The 14,298-nt window shown below is 42.8% G+C and overlaps 1 protein-coding gene across 9 annotated transcripts in view; it reads right to left on the reverse strand.

Annotated features, from left to right (window-relative positions):
* Positions 1 to 1,398: 1,398 nt before the first annotated feature.
* Positions 1,399 to 14,298, reverse strand: part of LOC113022133 (plasma membrane calcium-transporting ATPase 1-like) — a 129,476-nt gene continuing 116,576 nt past the window's right edge. For 7 of the 9 annotated variants that reach the window (XM_026167210.2, XM_026167212.2, XM_080301690.1 and 4 more), the window contains 2 exons: positions 13,643 to 13,825; positions 1,399 to 5,264 (listed from right to left, as the gene is read on the reverse strand). In XM_026167210.2, the coding sequence (XP_026022995.1) occupies positions 5,025 to 5,264; positions 13,643 to 13,825 (423 nt within the window). In that variant the 3' untranslated portion in view covers positions 1,399 to 5,024. Of the gene's footprint in view, positions 5,265 to 9,151; positions 9,363 to 13,642; positions 13,826 to 14,298 lie in introns of all 9 variants that reach the window. The other 2 variants (XM_026167213.2, XM_026167211.2) reach the window with 1 other exon arrangement.

Genomic DNA, 14,298 nt, shown 5'->3' on the forward strand with positions numbered 1-14,298 from the left:
CAGCCAACGGACACGTGTCGGGAAGAGGAAGTGATGTCACCAGCGCTCTTAAGTTCCTTCTCTCTTCCCGGAAACAGTTTCTGAAAGCTGTTAGTCGCATATAAAACGGTGATGACCTCCACAGCTGCAGCTGTGTCCCTGCACAGGCTCCGCCTCCTCCAAGATCTGAATTTCATGACCACAAAAACAAACAAACTGTGGTCCAGGGCCGGATTGAAACTTCTTAGGGTTCTTACAGACAAGTCCCCCTTTACCCCCAATATGTAACCATGCACATTAATGCCTCAAGTAAATTCATAAAGCTCCTGCTGTACCTGGATGTTGTAATAAATATTAACTCTACAAAGTGAAGCCTCACCTTTATCAGTTTAACCAGTGACCGAGTCCTGAACACAAAGCCAAGTCGCTGTGGGCTCAAATACATTCAGTCTAACCTGGTTTGGGCAGAGCGCTAAATTTTAGAGCTAACCAGACCACGCCTTGTGACAATTTTGGACGAGGGCTCAAAGACTTACAGCAACACTAAGATTACCTAAAGCTTGACTTAGAGTACAGCACTGAATCCACACTCCATCCTGATGTGCACGACACAGGATTGGTCTACTCGGTGGTACCAAAGTCTTTCTTGAAGCAACTCACAGAACTCGTTATCCTGCAAGCCCTTACATGGGCATTTATTTTGAAAAAACAGCTTAAAAAGTCATTTTTCAACTTTGCCCCAGAATAAGATTTTCAATAAAGAAGTTAGACTTGTCCCACGATTCTTTCTCTCTCTGTCGCCTGTGTTTGCTGTGCATACACTGTAAAACCCATTGATTAGCACTCTGTTAATGCCTCTGTTGAACCAAATGTAATAGGCTGTGATTGTATCTAGTGCGATCACAATGCTAATGCAATGGCTGGTATTCTGCCAGTGTACATGGCATTTTCTCATTTTTACAGCTCAGTTCCCTTCTTCCTGCTTTAAAGTAAAAGTAACTGTTGTTCACAGTCCAACGTGAGCAGCTCAGCTAGTAAAAGCAAAGATGGCCGCTCTGGGGTTTGTGGCAATTCAATGCAGAACTTCAAATTAAGCTTAAAGCCTTTGACCTTGAGTCTGGGAGGTCAGAGCTTGCTTTGTGATTTGGTCTGTCTCTGTACTGACTACAACTACATGGAGCTTACTTTCGGAGGTTTTTCTCGCAGAGGGGTTGGGAAGTCAATTTGGACAAAGGTGGGCGTGCCTTCACGGACCACGGCCCCTTCAAAACGGAGGCGGAGCATGACGTGGGACACAGCTTTGATCCTCTTTAAAGTCGTCAGCTCCGACACCTGCAAGCTGGAAAACAGCATCAATCCACTCATTCAAAGAAATCAGTCGCTGTAGCTTCAAAGCAGAGAAACAAACAAACCCAGAGGTTGGATAAATAATTATACACTCCCATTTAATGTTTGATACAGTTAGCTGATGCATTTTCTGAACTCTAATGGAGTTGGATAACTGCGAAAAATCACTTAAGGTGTAGTGTGTCACAACATCTCAGGTAAAGTGATTATACTCATGTAAAAGGGGGCTGATGGGACTAGACTGTTCAGATTCCAATTGATTGGGCGACAGGAAGTAAACAAGTCACTGCAGGTTTCTGAGCCCTAACGTCAGGTGACCAAGACGACACACGTGGCAGAAATATTTAGAGAGCTGTAAAAAGACAGAGTCCATGGTAGGTTCATCTCATTCATGTACGGTACTGTCACCAAACTCTTCAGCCTATACATATATATTCATATATCTCCAAAATATTAAAAATTACTTAATATAAAAATACAGAAGAATTGTAAAAAATGAGCAAAACATTGAATTTTATATGAAAACCATGCAAGAAAGATTCCCCATTTAGTTAAATAGTAACTCTAAGATTCAGGAAAACAAGGGAGTGAAAGGGAAGTGGTCGGATGAGAGAAGCGCAGACGAACTGCCACCGACTCGCTTTTCATGTAAACATTGTAGAGGTCCTTTTAACTTGGTTCGGCAGTGACGACTGAAGATTTTTCTCCTTGTTTTTTTTCTTCTTTTGTTTCTTTTTTGGTCATGTTTGAAGTAAAAGGGCCAGGGGAGGAGAGAGGGTGTGTGCTGGGACGGGGTTAGAAAGGGTGAGGGGTGAGAAAGTCCAAAGCAAACCTCGATAACAATGAGATTTAAAAAAAAAAAAATCAATACAGACAACCTATAAAATATGGCTCTGAGTTACATAGAAAAAGCTCATCAGTGGGGAAACCTAGTCATGACAAAAGTTGGAAATATGGCAGTAGTAGCACATTACTTCAATAACGTGTCCTAGTTCAGAGATAGGTTGATGGCTGCTAGTCAGACTAAGAGGGGATTAGACGCACCGCTGCTTCTGATTGGAGGATGAGTCTTTCTTCTTTTAAGACAGTAATCTGCAGACAAGCAGGAAGTACTAAGCGGCAGCAGGAACACAGTGGATTTTAATCTATGGGCTGACTGGTGACATCATCAGTCTCCCGTAAACCTCAGCATGGCCGCCACACTGATGCCTGCCAATCAGACACAGCAGAGAAGAGAGCAATGATGTTGATGGTGAAGATCAAACATCTTCTCCGCTCCTGGCTGTGTGATGTCACTGACAGCTGATTTAAGTTTATGTTATAAAGTTATAAAGTCTGAGAAAGGAGCTAAGATTTGTCTTAAACACAGGCAGACGGTCCAGACGCTGTTTAAAGCTCCATTTACTTCCTGTCTTTGCCCCAAAAACAGACTTGTCAGCGGTGCAGTCGTTTTCTGTTTAACACGCGTTTAAACTCACTTCTTTTACCAGCGCCACAGTCAGACTGCAAAAATGTGAGTGACACCAACAGATGTGAGCTGCCCGTAGGCTTAAAATGCTTCAGATTCACTGATAGCAAAACTAAACTTTGTGGCAAGCCTACATTCTGTATCGACCTGTATCCCCATGTGATGTCTGTGTTGTGTGTGTAAGGTCGGGGGGGGGGGGGGGGGGTCCCATTTCACTGCAGGGCAACCTGCACGTGGCGAATTAAGCCTTGATTGATTGATTGATTGACATTCATGGGTCCAGACATGAAGCACTAAGAGTACAATCTGACCTCTGACAGAGACGATCTTTAAGAAATGGGTAGAAGACTAAATAAGATTTGAAATGCTTTACCTAAACTTTTCCTTGAACAAACTAAAAGGTTAATACTCCTTCATCCTCTGAAGGAAATGTTTACTCTTTAAGCAAATACCCTAAGAAGTTAGTTGTGATCAATTGTAACTTGCTGATGGTGGGCGGGTTTTGTCTAATACGAGCCTGTCGGAGTGTAGAGTGAGGAGACACAAACGAGAGTTACAGTTTTCACACCTATCGGTATGCAAACATCTGCTTGGGAGTGACATAAATTTGGTCAGCAAAGGGTCACGTCCCTGTGCCCGGTGTATCGAGAGGACAACCGTGATTCCTCTCAGAGGAAGAGCACCGACTTAACCTCGGTGTCCAGGTGCGAGTATTACAAGACCAGAGATGAGAATGCATGTGTTTTAGTCTGTCTCTATCCATGTATTACTATTTTGATTGTATTCAACCTCTCCTAGCTGAAAGCATCTCTGTGCACAGCTGCCGACATGAGATTGGAGTGGGCCGGTCGCAGCCACGTGGCGAGCGAGCGACACGGTGGGGGTCGAGCAGTGGAAAAAACAGGCTGCAGCTTTTGTTTGTTGTCGTTGGCCCTCGGGGCTTTCCGTGTGTGTGGCGACCTCATCTTACCAGCGATACCTGTGTTGTGACAACACCGAGACAGACATTGGATTTCAGGGCTTTGTGACTTCGCATTACCCCAATACCGAAACTTTTATTGCACTCGCCTACTCTGAAACACACGCGGACGCCGGGGTATCGATTGTGTTAAACACCCTGATGGTTTCCTCTGCCAGAATATCGATGAGGCTGCCGTGGTAACAGGAGGTTCAGTCCTACAGACAGGAAGCTCATGGAGCTCTGAACAGACGCTGCTGCAGACGCACAAAGTTGAAACAGAATCCCGAATATTCATTCCTACTGTACGTTATCATGCGACTCAACACGAATTAAACAAAAACATGCATCCTACTAGAGACGGAAAACATGAACCACACTCCCGTTTCCTATCCTCACAGGGGACAAACTGGGGGAGGGGCAGAGAGAACCAGAACCCTGACTGGATGAGATGAGGTCAGAACCCCCACTGAGCAGAAAGCGAGCCCCCTCCAGACGCTGCCGTCTTCAGTATTTTTGGGTAGTAAACATTCTGTTCTTCCACATGCAGCACAGCAGCTAAAAAAAAAAAAAAAGCAACACATACAGACACGATAAAGGGAAAAACATTATTTTAACCTTGAAAGCTGTAGTGTCACACTCACAAGACATTCTCAGGAGTCTGAATCAACCATTGATTGACATTCGTTAGAAGGTTTCAAAAAGAAATCAAGATCAAGGTCTAAAAAAACAAACAAAACAAAACAAAAAACAACAATAATAATAATAAGGTTACATTTTTGCATTTGCCTAAAAATCTTCTGATCAACAAACCCGGCTTATAGCTGTGTAGAAGAGCGGAAGCGTATGTACATCTGATTCACTGCACTCTTTGAAAAGTTCGGTGCCGTTTGAGAACGCAGGAATGAAGCGAGTACAGAACACAACATGCTGCTGCTGCGAGTCCTGCAAGGATCGAATCCAATAAAGTTTAAAAGCTTTTCAAAAAGAATGTCAAGTTAAAAAAAACAAAAAAAGGAAGAAAAAAAACAAAACATGAATGGACTAGAAGAGGCCTTCCACTGTGGAGACTCTATCAGACTTACAGGCAGAACGACGCCACAGTCAGTATGAAAAACACAACGTGGCAGGAATGACTGAGGGGGGGGTGGAGACGATGTGAAGCATGTGTGTGTGCAGAATGAGTCATGACTCCCTTCCTCGGTGTGACAGTTCGGTTGGTGGGGTGACAGATGATGCTGATGAAGAGGAGAGAGGAGGAACTCAGATGGATTAATCGAGGTTGAGGGGGAAGGTGGTGGGCAAGTCTTCTCCTCCCCGGATCAATGATGAGGAGCTGGGGAGGGGGTCGATTTCGTCTCCAGTCTCCTTAATGGTGGGGATGCGAGCCTCCTCCTCCTCGGACAAGGGCACGAACTCAGGATGGGCCATGAAGTTGTGGATGGAGCTACGGGACTCTGGGCTCTCCAGCCCCGCGTACAGGGAGCTACGGAACGCATTCACCACCTTAATCTGAAACAAAGAGAGGAAACAAACGTCAGAGGAGGTCTCGTAGGTGGGCAGCCATTTCTACACAAACAAAAACAAAACTGGCAGCAGGGGCTGATGGGACACGTGGCGGTCGTGCGTCTGAATCTGGGCACGGAAATGAGAAAAGAAAAAAAACACAACGAGTGGAACAGCTGAATGAGAACACGGTTGGAAAGCTGAAAATATCCACAAAACATCAACGCAAAAAAGGTCAATGCTGGAGGCAGCTCATAGCAGGAAGTGCATCAAAAAAAAACACACAACAAAAACAAAAGCATCATCAGGGAGTCACATGTGGAGAAGCACTGAATCACAATCACCACAGTACGCACACCTGCACACCTGCACACAAGCACACACGTCTGCAGAGAGAGTTCGATTGATGCTTTCTCTACATCTATAATTCTGCTTTTTAATATCTGACAGTTAAATATTGATACGATGTGTCCAAAAGTCTGTGGACACCTTAGTTACAGTTAAACTGGGTTCTTAATGTATGAGCACATCGACAAAAGAATGCATCATCACATGTTTTATCTTTCTACACACGAACTTATGCATAGTTAACTTTTAGCCATCACAGCCGACTTAACCTTAACAAAACCGCCACTGTAACCGTCACTTCACTAACATTCGAAAACCCCATTTAAACCAGCGCAGATCTCACAATTAGCAATGTTAACTAAATTTATCTGATGTGTTCATTTATCCCTGAGCTGGCACTCAGTCATCAAAACTTCCTGACAGAAGACGCTGCATGTTATCAACCCGCTCCCCCACTCGTCTAGCTCCAGATGTCGAAGCTGTATGCACTCCCATTCAGCCACTGCAGTATTAATGAGGACGGATGCTGGCGCTGGGTGATGAGGCCTGACACACAGTGGGTGTTGTAGTTCTTTCCAGAGTGGATAGATTGGGGCTGGGCTCTGTTCCCCCCCCCCCTTTCTTTTCTACCAAACTGGAAAAATATTTACTAATAATTCTTTTTGTACATTGGGGAATCGTCACATTGTGTCACACTGAAAGAGTAATAGGATTACCTGAAACGTAATACAGACTACAAACATATTTGTTTTCAGATTTTCTCTCACTGGAAAGCAGGGGCTAACACCAGGACAAACGCACTCATACTACATAATACAGTAAAGGGTGTGAATGGTTTTGATTCACCCAGCCTTCGTGATCTCATACCTGATGAGAGATCACCCAAAATGACTCAAAAAACACATGCAAGTCTTTCGTTACATTTGTAAGAGATCAGTCTCTGAGAATGAATTCCTAAACTGAACCTTAAAAAATTTAAGCACAGTATGAAATGCATCTGTGGAGCTATTTGTTTAGACAAAACTCTTATTCTGCTGCCCAGTTTTAGATGACAAGTTTGTTAAATAAAAATTATACTGTAGGGGGAAAAAAAGGCATAATCACGAACACAGAAGCGTCTTTATTTGTATGGTGCTTAAATAGCTGATTAAAATTTCAGTTTCAGTAAATTTGTATTATTTTTAAAGCCATGAACCAATCACAGCGCTTCCCTGCACTGGGCAGCCTGAAATCACAAACCAAAAATATGTTTCCAATCAATAACTAATTAATAAATATGTCCAGTAAGGACAATGAGTGACGGGTGGCGGGGGGGGGGGGGGGGGGGGGGGGGGGGGGGGTTCAGGTTCAGGCAATACAGCATCGCCTCGCATGATTATAGTCCCAAAACGGAAAAGCCTGGATCGGATTTGTCTTCTTTGTCTGCAAAGAAGGTTTAATTAGCAGGAATGTCCCACAATGTAACAGTGACAGCAACAGTGGCCTAAAAACCCCCAAACATTTTCTTCTGAGAGATTCATTGGATGATTTTTAAATTTTAAACTGTGAAAGCAGTGTCCGCATTCCAGGAAAGTGTAATAAAACCATTTTTGCCACTAAAACCAACAATTAATATTAAATTTTATCCTCCCGAGTCGGTTCCTGCGTGTTAAAAGATTTCCCCAGTGGATGAAAGGGTTACTTTGAGTCAAAAAACGGGCTCCGACTGTGGTTTGTAGCCACTCCAGTTCTTGGCCTGATTGTTGGAAGCTGCACCATCTGTAGTTCTCAGCGCTTACCTGGGAAAGTGAAATCTGGAGGCTTGTGACTGGGAGGTCTAATCTGAATCTGGCTAAAATTTAACCTCAATGCATGATCTTGTCTATGCAAATAAGATATAAATACCATAAACTAACTGTCCTGCAGCAAACTGACTTTCTGGGGTCACTGCTGGTTGGAGGGCACGTTTTACCAACTCGGCTATGATGGCGTCAGCGAGAATACCGAAATATTTCAGCCGATCCCCGACCCCAGTAAACACCACACACATAACAAACACAATCTCACTATTAAGCATTTCTAATCACGTTCCGAGTGAGAATCGTTTTGTCCTCGGCCTGCTCTCCTCACTCGGCCTAAAGTCGTTTTCTGTGTGATGAATCCGCAGAGGCTGCAGCTGATCACACTGATTTATACGCACCAGTAGACACTCTTCATTATAATTAATAACCCTGCAATTCAAAGCTCTCTATTACTGAACCACAAGAGAGCTGCAGGCTGAGCTCTGCAGCTTAGAGCATGCATGCAACAACCACAAACACTCGTGCATACACAAAGCTCACAAGTTAAAAAGCTCTTGGCTGTTAAACCACGAGGGAGACTTGCTCAGCCTGACAGATTTAACCCTACACAGGATTAACCCATAAAATTATCTCGATGACCAGGATGTTGCCTCAGAGAAATAGAGGGGGAAAAAAAATCAACAAAGAAAATGGGACGGGGAAATGAGAGCGATTCATCGTCTCTTTCTCTTCTAGTAGGTCACACGTGCCTTTAGTGACTTGTCAGGCACCAAGTCTCATCATGGGTTAATAGATGCATGGTGAGTTTAATTCTTCATGCAGGATGGAAGTGATGGAAGTAATAACAAGAAAAAAAGATGAATATAAAAGCATAGGAAGGTGAAGTGGACAGCACATGGAAGCAGAGAGATGGAAACAGATCAGGTTGTCTGCAGGCTCTCTCAGTACTTTTTTCTCTGGCTTTTACAGTCAAACTGCAGTTCACACTGGTGTCTATTCAAAGCCGTAATGTACATACTGAACACTTTAGAAGGATTTAATAAAACACATTCAGTGTAATTTTTTCTGTACAATAGAGCTGAAAATGTTTGAATGTTCTAGAAATGCTGAACTGAATGAAAGAAACATCTGAATGCTGCAACAAATCATCTAAAAGAATCTTAAACCTTTGTTTCTCACTCGCACCACTGTTCGAATGAAGCAGGGTAACATGAAGCAGATTAGCAAGTTTTAAAGATGTTCACTTTTTCTCCAAATATGCTTTTTAATATCTTGTGATGTTCAGCTCTTACTATACTCACATCTTCAAACTTGTTTACTTATAGATTTCAGCAGCAGCATCACAGCTTTATTTGCGGTTTTAATTGCAGCGATTGCAAACGGAGCTTTTTCACCTCGCTGCTGGTTTACATTTAAAGCTCTCCACCAAACCTTTGGGGGGCTTTTATTGTAAAGCTGCGGTAGACAACACAACTTAGCCAGGAGTGTGATTAGAAGAGCTTTCTAAGCTATGCTCCTTGTGAAGGAAGGAAAGTAGAAAAGAAAGAAAAGTTTCTATTTAGTGAGCAGTTAATAAATAACCTAGACACACTCTTCACATGAAAAATTCCAGATCAGTTCAGGGCGTGCAGACACCCAGTTACGACAGCAGCAGTGCAGTGGCTTCAGTGTCGGTAAGTCATGCAACGTTCAAACAGAGGAAAAAAAAGACAGAGTCCAGCCTGGTGGAGCGTGCTGTTAGCTGGCCTCCAGTCACCGACTCACTGCCTGCAGTGGAGGAGGAAGCAGCAGCAGCGGGGGGCAGAGCCCCACCCGAGTTGGTGAGAGAGGAGGAGGAGCTAAGCCCTATGTGGGTGGGGCTAGAGAGAGTTTTGGCAGCAGTGGCGTCATTGTGCTGGCTGACGACGGACGGCTGGCGGCGCAGGGCACCGGGCACCGCCGCCTGGCTCGTCTGGAAGGTATAGACCACATCCATCTGAAGGAAGGACAGTCACAACACACTGTTAGAGAGCAGAGAGAGCAAGAAGACAGCACAGAGGAACAGACTTCTGCAGAGGTTAGAGACAGTGCAGTCTGACCTTTTAATTCATTCGGACGTAAAGAAGAGGTAGTGCAAGTACAGCGATGAAGACAAGCACATCTGATTAAATTACTCAATTTCAGGGTAGTTTACATTTAGTGTTAGCTGGCAGGAAACAGTGCAATGGCATTAGCTGATAAAATGTTGTGCATCAATCTACGATGAGACTCATCTATGTCATGCTTTGCTGCTAACAGCGTGACTGGGACTGTATCAGTCTGAATATGTCACACATTCAGTGGTAAGATTTTAAATTGTCCTGACAAAAGGGTGACGCTATGTTTTCAATGAAAGTTGGCACAGATTCTGAGCCTTTCCCTCTCATACTGACTTGAATTAATCATCCAACCACAAAAATCAAAACTGTAAAAAAAATCATCTGATCAAAACCAACTAATATTTAATTTCATTCATCAAGATCAGTGCCGATGAAATAGACAGATTTTATTAAGTGGATCCTTTCCTTATTTTCTGTCATGTATGTATACACTGATGCTGAAAGGTCATTTTAAACTTTGCAAAGTTTCAAATAATGGATGATTTTGAATTGTGAATCATGGAACGCTTCTCTGTCAGAAGCTGGGTATCTACTGTCCCCACACTGAACAGACTGTATCCAGCATTTAAATTCAACAGTTAGTTTTACTGAAAGAAAGCAAATGGACATTATGGCAGTAAGAAACTTTCTGATTTTTCCATTGAGGTATTTCTTGCATATTTAGTACATTTGTTAAAGAAAAAGCAAAATAAAATATCAAATCTTCCAATGGGATAACCTCTGCAGTCCTTATCTGTGCTGCTGCAATACAGAAAAACTGAGCTACTGACACTTTTAGCAGGTAGAGACACTAGAATATGAAGGAGAAACAAAGATGAGAAAGAGATCAGGACAGAGGAGAAGTTGTAACAGCAAGGAGAAGTTTGAGAGCTGTCATTTAGTGTCAAAATGTGAAAATCCTCTGACAGAACGAAGGGATGAAGAAAGAAATGGAACAGTGAATAAAGAGCTTTTGAATCAGGCTTACGGCACTCTGAGAGAGAGAGAGCTGAGACAGGAGAAAGAGAAATGTGTCATTTGGAATGACTGATAAAGTTTCTGCAGCGAGGTGCTGCATGTAGCAATTATTCCCCCACTGTGTCTGACTGTTGAGGCGTTGAGCGGCACAACACTGCCCACCAGGATTAGAGAGGAAGAGGACAGGAAGAGGAGCGTGGAGAGATAAGAACCTAATTAGCTTGCAGCCTTTCGTCGCCTCCCTCTCCATCATCGCTTCCTCCCATCCTCCCATCCCGAGAGGACAACACTGATATTACAGATACACAGCCCCGAAGAGAAAAAGGAGAGCGTCCTCAGTTCTGTACAGGAGATCCGATGGCAGACAGAGAGAAGTGGAGGAGAAACATCCGCCTTTCACGACACCGATTTACGTGGACCGGGTAAAGATTATCGTAAACCGCACACGTGGATCAGGGTTTTCCGCTCCACCTGAAATCCCACTTGCCCTCGCCTGTTCATTTGTACCCGCTCTGAAGCTTTCAATCAGATTATGTGATGAATGAGCATTTTAACCTCTAGACATTTACCAGCTCACCGGTAACACATCGATGGTTAGGGTTTTGTTTTAGCTTCATGCAAAACAGGCACGTTTTAAATGAAGTATCATTTATTAAATTTGATATTACCAGATTTGCCTACAGTTTCTATATGAAACCACCGACTTACTAAATAATTCATTTGTATTCTTACAGTTTTAGTCTGTTTGTGTGATAGATAGTGTATTTTGGATATTTAATAGTCTACTTTCCAGTTTTTTTCTGAACAGCTGTTGAACACTTTGGCCATCACCTGCTGTTTTAATCAAGGTATAATGTATAACACAATAATAAAAAGGACAAATGATGGAGAAGCACCAGAGCTCTGGATTAAGAAGCTACACTTATTTGTTTTGGTGTTTTATTTGGAAGAGGTCTGGTTTAAAATGAAGTCTTATTTTCTGTCAGTTACAGAATTGAGTGAAGAAGCAGAGAGTCAGTGTTTCTGCAGAGGTCAAACTGAGAAACTCAAGACGACAAACCAGAAAAAATTCGCTATTATTATTCAGACCTGGTTACCCTCTGGCCTCAGTAAGTACAAGCAAGCCCACTGGTAAGAGGAAAACACCTGACCCCGCTGACTCCATGTGTGTGCGCGTGGGAGCGGAGCGATGACTGCTGTTACTGTAAGTGGGCGTTAGCATGGAGGCTAATGAAGCCCACAGAGACTGAATGGAACTGCCCGTGGACATGCTAAAGCTCAGTGAGCTGTCCTGTAGGAGGAGGATAACACAGACAAGTTCCAGCGTACGAAAACAGCGACTACTAAGAACACCAGCTAGATTTCAATCCAAATGCAATGTAGCATGAAGTTAGTTTACTGACATAATAATTCACTAATGACACTTACTCTCCAATTCTGATGGAAGAAAAAGATGATAGCATTCGTGTTTTAAAATCCGGTTTATCTCTTCCTTTGATTAGAGGAGTGTTGACTCTTGTTTTTTCTTTGTCCGTGCTTTTTTTGCTCTCGGTCGCTCTTTTTGTTTACTTTGTGGTTTATTTTGTGACTTTTTTTTCCCTGACCCATGTTATTGGTTTGATTGTGTCTTATTGCTTTCTTTTTAACCCCTCTCTCTTCCTTGCTGTCTGAATTTAGTCGGAATTTCAATCAGTCTTTGCCAGGCTATTGCATTTTCAACTTCCTCTTGTTCCTCAGTCTTCCTTAGATTCACCCCATGTTTTAGATTCAGTGCTTTTTTTGGACTAACCAGCCTAATTGTGCTGCAGGTTTTCTAACTAACTTTCTCTTTACCCTTTCTGCGTGTCTGTTTCCGTGATTCTGTATTTGGGTCAACCTTGCGGTTCTTAGAAGTATTCCTAAAGATTTGCTCACTAAATCTGGCTTTGTTATTATTTAATCAGTAATTTTTTCAAAAAGCGTGACTTTTTTATTTCTTGTGGTTTCCCTCAGGTTACACAGGAATTGAAAGTCCGGATGGAAACAGGTGGATGGAGACACGCTTGCTGACATGACTGATTAATTTACTGACTAATGAAAGTACTCAGGAAGGTTTGTGCCGCTGTAGCAGTCTTTAATTTCTGTTTTTTAATAAAGTGGTTCTGTGCCGAAGCTCTGCAGCAGAGTGTGAAATTGACAGGACAACATCTGCAGTTGAGTGTGTGTGTTTAATCTTCAGTTCAATTCCACACACACACACAGACACACAGTGTGTGTCACAGAGGTGCCGACATGAAGCTGCAGTCGGAGATACAGCTACGGTAAACTTTTATCGAGAGTTCTGGTTGACTGCACTATGTTGTACAGTATACATATGATAAAGACTCTACAGGCTTCATTTGGTGTCTGATCTGAGATGGCTGCTGACAGAGTTTAGAGGCTCCACATGGAAAGTTTGCAGAGCCAATCAGGCTTTGCGGCACAGCTCCACGCACTCGTTAAATGTAGATACTGTGCTTTCTGTATATATTTTTTCTCCTAAGCGGCGGTCAGCTTGACTTCAAAGATTTTTTTACACCCTCCAGCTGTTAATTTCACCGTAAAGCAGCTTGATGCAGTTTACCACTTACTGCTTTTATCTCAGTAAGAGATGGTAAGGAGATTTCCATGTATCTGAAAAAAGGTCCTTTTTCCTTTTCTTGCAACGAGAAGAGAACGTCAATAAGAAAAAAGATGTACTGTACTGTGAGAGCGCAGAAAATGTGTAGAGCATTTTATGTTGAATGAAAGTGAACTTGTCGTTTTGCAACAGAGTCTGGCTGGTCACCAGTGGTGATAAGCCGATGCTTGAGGTGATGCTCTGCTTGAAAAACACAAATGATGTTCGAGAGATCTGAAATAAAAACTTTGGTAAGGAATTTGTTGATTGTGAACCAGATCAAAAATGGACCCGGTTGTTGGATTCCATCGATTGTGATGCATTCAGGTGTCTGCTGGAAAAAATATTTTTATTAAAGTCTCTCTTTGTCATCTTGATGAGAGAATGCCTCTCAAACAACAATTCAGATAAGACAATAGACCAAAAACAAAACAAGCCTTCAGCCGTTGCCATCAAAGGGGGAAACTGATAACAGAAGTAGGTGATAAAGTTAGACATGTCGAGGAGCCGAGGCGAGCATACCTGTGTCTGGATGCGGTTCAGACCTCTGAACCAGAGAATCTGGCCTCTCCTCAGCTCCATCTCGGCGTGGTCGATTTCATCCGTGCCTTCGTTCAGCTCCTCCTCGGGAATCTCCTCCTTTGTGATACCGTGACCGGCCTCCTTCAGGAACTTCAGGTGGTGTGTGGGGATGGCCGAGATCAGCTGAGGTTGAGAGAAAACCATCGTCAGCAGATCAGATCTGGTGGTGTTTATGCCAAATCAGCAGATGAAAACAGCTGACAATATCCGATAACATCGATGGTCGAACTGCATTATGGGAAATGTAGGATCTTTTGGAGTGTGACTGATTAAAGTCCACAGAAGTTAATAATTCACGTATTAATATGTGTAGTGTATAATGACTCAAAAATTAAAAAAAGCATGGTGTGCAGGGTGCTTTCCCAATCTAGGACCAAGACTTATGTGAGACAACAGGACTGAGGTGTTACTAAGAGGTTGTAGGAAGTATTTTGGGTAAAGTTTGGCAAATTTATTTTAAAAAATAAAAAGCTAACAAATGAACTCATTACTTATTAGCGCTTTCATTTTTTTTTTTTTTACTAACAAGCAAAATGTTGCTAAAGCTGCACTGAAGCTTGATTTGACCTCAGTTTTAAAACATAATATACAAAAAC

Source organism: Astatotilapia calliptera, chromosome 5, assembly GCF_964374335.1.
Source record: "Astatotilapia calliptera chromosome 5, fAstCal68.1, whole genome shotgun sequence".
NCBI lineage: Eukaryota > Metazoa > Chordata > Actinopteri > Cichliformes > Cichlidae > Astatotilapia > Astatotilapia calliptera.